The sequence below is a fragment of the Babylonia areolata genome, chromosome 11, assembly GCF_041734735.1.
Source record: "Babylonia areolata isolate BAREFJ2019XMU chromosome 11, ASM4173473v1, whole genome shotgun sequence".
In the NCBI taxonomy this organism is placed as follows: Eukaryota; Metazoa; Mollusca; class Gastropoda; order Neogastropoda; family Buccinidae; genus Babylonia; species Babylonia areolata.
In genome coordinates, this window is record NC_134886.1 from 37,708,430 (window position 1) to 37,713,429 (window position 5,000).

The following is a 5,000-nucleotide window of genomic DNA, read 5'->3' on the forward strand; positions in this document are numbered from 1 at the left end:
CCCAAAATCATTTCGTCATAAGCAACATTTCGTTACATCAGTTAAAGCGTTGGACTTTTAATCTGAGGGTCCCGGGTTCGAATCTCGGTAATGGCGCCTGGTGGGTAAAGGGTGGAGATTTTTCAAATCTCCCAGTTCAACATATGTGCAGACCTGCTCGTGCCTGAACCCCCTTCGTGTGTATACTTAAGCAGATCAAATACGCATGTTAAAGATTCCGTAATCTATGTCAGCGTTCGGTGGGTTATGGAAACAATAACATACGCAGCATGCACATCCCCAAAAACAGAGTATGGCTGCCTACATGGCGGGGTAACGGGTCATGCACGTAAAAGCCCCCTCGTGTGCGTGCGAGTGATCGTGGGAGTTGCAGCCCACGAACGAAGAAGAAGAACTTCGTTATATCCGACGTTTTTCTAGTCATGTAAAGAAAGATTTTTGCTGGGACCAACCTTTCTACTTCGATATATCCGGCATTCGTTACATCCGACTTCGTTATAAGCAGCTTCGATTATATATTACTACGAGCTGCTTTTCTTTCTCTCTCTCTCTCTCTCTCTCTCTCTCTCTCTCTCTCTCTCTCTCTCTCTAACACACACACTCACACACACACACACACAGTTTCAGTTTCAGTAGCTCAAGGAGGCGTCACTGCGTTCGGACATATCCATATACGCTACACCACATCTGCCAAGCAGATGCCTGACCAGCAGCGTAACCCAACGCGCTTAGTCAGGCCTTGAGGCACACACACACACACACACACACACACACACACACACACACACACATCTTAAAGTATCCACGTATGGATGTGAAGGAGAGAGACAGAAACAAAGAGAAAATGTAATGTCGAGTGTTTACCTTCACTGTGAACATTTGAGTATGAAGCGATAAGTCGTTACAGACATACACATGAATACAGTCAGTTTAAAGACAGAGAGAGAGAGAGAGAGAGAGAGAGAGAGAGAGAGAGACTGACAGATAGCAGACAGAAAGGAAGACTGATATACGGGAAAATACAGGAAGAAACAGACAGAAACAGAGTACAGTATTCAGTCTCTGTTCTTAATCTGTTTGTCATGCATACATAATTATCACAATTTCGACAACGGCCTCGGCCTTTTCGACTATTCGTGTCCACGCACACGTACACATGCCACTTGCATTTTAACGCCTCTCAATGCCAACCTTCTAAATACGACTTCTTAAAAACATACTTCTCATAGTGCAGGTGCACCGTCCACAGAAACTCGCACAGTGCAGGTGCACCGTCCACAGAAACCCGCACTCAACTTGTGTACCTTCCACAGGGCGCACGCACCATTCGACTGTAGTGTGGACAACCGTGTACTGGTGCGTGTGATCCATTCACACACACGACTGTGATTGTAAACCACATACATACGTACATGTATCCATGTGTGCTGACTTACTTTGCAGCAGGCTGTAAGGACAACAACGGTGACTCTAACTCACGAGCTTCCTCCACTGATTTTGTCCGGTCTTCGACTTTCGTCATCTGCTGTTTGTTTAGATCGAGGCAGGTTTGTCGTGAGTCCATTCTGTGTTGAGTGATCCTCCCCGTCTTTTCCTCTATCTGCCACTTCTCCTCCTTCTTCTTCCATGGATAGTTTTTTGCATGATGGTCTTAGCAAGCCGGTAGGTATATTATTTTAGTGTCGCATGGCCGTACCAGTTCGTTTTTCTGCCTTTGATAATGGAGAGGATGTCGTCATGTAGTCCAGTGGCTGCTCTGACATGTCAACTGTCACGTACTGTACGGCAGAGCCACTTCATAAAATAATGATTCAAAGCACGAACGTTTAAACTAAAATAAAGCAAAATAAATGGCATCGAAGTGATTTACAATAATCCCGTTCAGAATACAAAATGCATACAAGCTGTTCCGCCGTACAAATAAAAGGAGTGGTTTTGTTGATTTTAAAGAAAAAAAAATACTGATCATGTACATTACATTCGTTCACGGCACTTAAAAAACAAACGACAACGACGACAACAACAACAATAACAACAACAACAAAACAACAACAAAAAAACAACACACAAAAAAACCATGTCTCTGTCTTGATAAGCCTTGACATGATGTATCATATTTCTTAGGCCTGTGACTAAAAATTAATTGGCGGCGAGAACTGTGTTGACTTCAGTGTCGTGTGAAGGGTGCATGTGCAGTTGCACTGCAGAGAACCACAAGTGTTTCAGTGAGCAACACAACTGCCAGTATCCTACAAGTGAATCGACCAAATCGACCAGCCACAACTGGACTGCGACGACGGTAAGTATTCTAGCTGAGTTTGACAAGCGACCATCGCAACGTTTGGCGTTTGCATCTCATAATTACATTATACGAGGGTCATTCAATAAATAAGGTGAATTTTTCGGTATAAGGACTTCTAATACAGATAGAAGCTTACTTTTTTTTCTTTTTTTTTTCAACGTAGTCTCCCAGCACTGTCACACACTTTTCCCATCTGTGCACAAGCTTCCGTATTCCCTCAGCGTAAAAATCTTTGGACTGATGTCTCAGCCAGTCGCTCACAACACTTTTGACTTCATCGTCACTTTCAAACTTCGTGCCTCTCGTGAACGCTTTCAAGGGACCAAACAGGTGAAAGTCTGAAGGGGCAAGGTCTGGGCTGTAAGGGGGATGAGGGAGCAGTTCCCAGCCCAGCTCGTTGATGGTCTGCACCGTTCGGGCTGCTGTGTGAGGCCTTGGCACCCACCGGCAGCTGACCTTCGAGTAGCCAAGGTCATCATGGACAATTTTGTGTGCTGTCCCAACAGATAAGCTCAAAGTCCTTGCAATGTCATCCACTGTCACCCTTCTGTCAGACTGAATGAGGTCACTGACTGGTTCGATCACCTCAGGAGACCTCACTTCTGTAGGCCTTCCAGGCCTGTCTTCATCCTCAACACTGCTCCGTCCTTCTTTAAACAATTTAGCCCACTTGTAGACATTTTTTCCGCTGAAACATGTGGCACCATACACAGTTGACATTCTCCTATGAATTTCAACTGGTTTGCACCCTTCAGCAACCAAAAACTTGATAACTGACCGCTGTTCAATCCTGGAGCATGCTTCTTGGTCGGCCATCTTTGTTAATAGCCAAAACTCTCAAAGTTTTTTTTAATCTGCAAAACAAATTAAATCCATGTGAAAAAGAAGTAAAACAAAAAAAAAGTAAGCTTCTATCTGTATTAGAAGTCCTTATACCGAAAAATTCACCTTATTTATTGAATGACCCTCGTACTATATAGGACTGTGAGTTTCTCCTACACGGGTAATATGATTAATAATGAAGATAGATATTCGACAAGTTAAACCAGAAAGGCTCCTCTCCCTCCCTCCCCCCTCTCTCTCTCTGTGAATAGATTGCTTTTAACAGGATGGCATATTGCTTTCTACTGATGAGATGACGAATTGTTTTCAACAGTACCGTCATGGTGGATGTACAAAACAAAGCTAAGCGAAAGATTCAATGATTTTTTTACATGTTGTTCTAAATAGGATGATAGTTGTTTTCAAGTCATGGGTGTACACAACCCTCCCCCCCCCCCCCCCCCCTCCCCCCCCCCCCCCCCCACCCCCACACACACGCACCAAAAACAACAACAACAACAAAAAACAACAAAAAACCACAAACAAAACAAACAAACAAAAACAAAACAACAACAACAACAAAAACCCGCCGGAAAGATTCAGTTTTTATAGGTCCGTTTTGAATAACTGCGAGAGCAATGCTTATTAATGATAACTTTCAAAATAATCAGAACAGCCCATTCGTCAGATTTATACTTTGCATCATCGACATGAAAATGAAATATAAGAGCCTGGTTTCGTCGATTACTCGTTATATAAGACATGCTCCTTTCGCAATATTAATTGAAGAAAACTTGCATTTTATTATGCATTACGATTAGGTTACAGATCGGTTAGGGACAACTTATTAGTTAAACATGTAGGCCTATAAAAAAAAATTATGTCAATAATTATTGTCCACGCAGATGACGACGTCGTGTTGTACAAACGGCCGTTGTTTCTTTAACGAGTACACAATTAAGCGACAATAAAATCAAAGACGACGAAGCAATGTTCATCTTTATTTCCCTGAAATGCAGAGATGAACACACACACACACACACACACACACACACACATATATATATATATATATATCGCTGCCAGTTTATGACGATGATTTTCCCCCCTTTTTTTCTCTTTAGAATCTACACTTATTAACGTTCACCCACGATACGTTTCCAGGCTGGTGGTTCAAATTAAAAAAAATGTCCAGGGTGTCTGTCTGTCTGCCTGTCTCTCTCGCCTAAAATTTGAGAGTGTAAGTAACTAAAAGAGCACATTCATTTTCCAGGAAGTTTTGTTCAGACATTTTGCTACGCACGCGCACACACACGCACGCACACACGCACGCGCGCGCGCGCGCACACACACACACACACACACACACACACACACACACGGCAGAAGATTGAATTTTTCAGTAGAGTCAGAAAGAGGGACAGAGAGACACGGACACGGATGTGTTCTTCAGTTCAGGCCATGACCCTTCATGAAGTGATGGTATAAACAAAACATATTCGAAGATGATATTAATCGATACGTTGAATAACATAGGCCCTATAATGACTGAGTTATCAGAAAAGTGCTAATCGCAGTCAAAAGCTGCGTTTACTAAATCACAGAGAAAAAAAACCAAACCCAAAACCCGAACACTGACTTACGCACTGACTGCATTTCATATTTCCCATTTTAAGGCATTATACAATTAGGCCATAAAACGCTAGGTGTTTATCAACGTGTTCTTTAGTGGATGACAAAAGCATTGAGAGTCTGAACAGGGAGGGTTGCCTATAACATTTTGATGGTGTAATATTAATGGATTGCTAAGTTAATTAGTTCGTTGAACACAGGGATACAAAGTACAGAGTGCGCTTCATTCTCTTTTGCACATTTA

The 5,000-nt window shown here is 42.6% G+C and overlaps 1 protein-coding gene across 6 annotated transcripts in view; it reads left to right on the top strand.

Annotated features, from left to right (window-relative positions):
* The first annotated feature begins 1,277 nt into the window (after positions 1 to 1,277).
* The window catches only part of LOC143287718 (cytochrome P450 4F2-like), a 34,131-nt gene continuing 30,408 nt past the window's right edge, over positions 1,278 to 5,000 (top strand). For 2 of the 6 annotated variants that reach the window (XM_076595944.1, XM_076595946.1), the window contains exon 1: positions 1,413 to 1,547. Coding sequence is in view for 4 of the 6 variants with exons in the window: in XM_076595942.1 (XP_076452057.1) it covers positions 1,413 to 1,547 (135 nt within the window). In the remaining 2 variants the exon portion in view is untranslated. Of the gene's footprint in view, positions 1,548 to 2,045; positions 2,300 to 5,000 lie in introns of those variants that run through there. The other 4 variants (XM_076595947.1, XM_076595948.1, XM_076595942.1 and 1 more) reach the window with 4 other exon arrangements.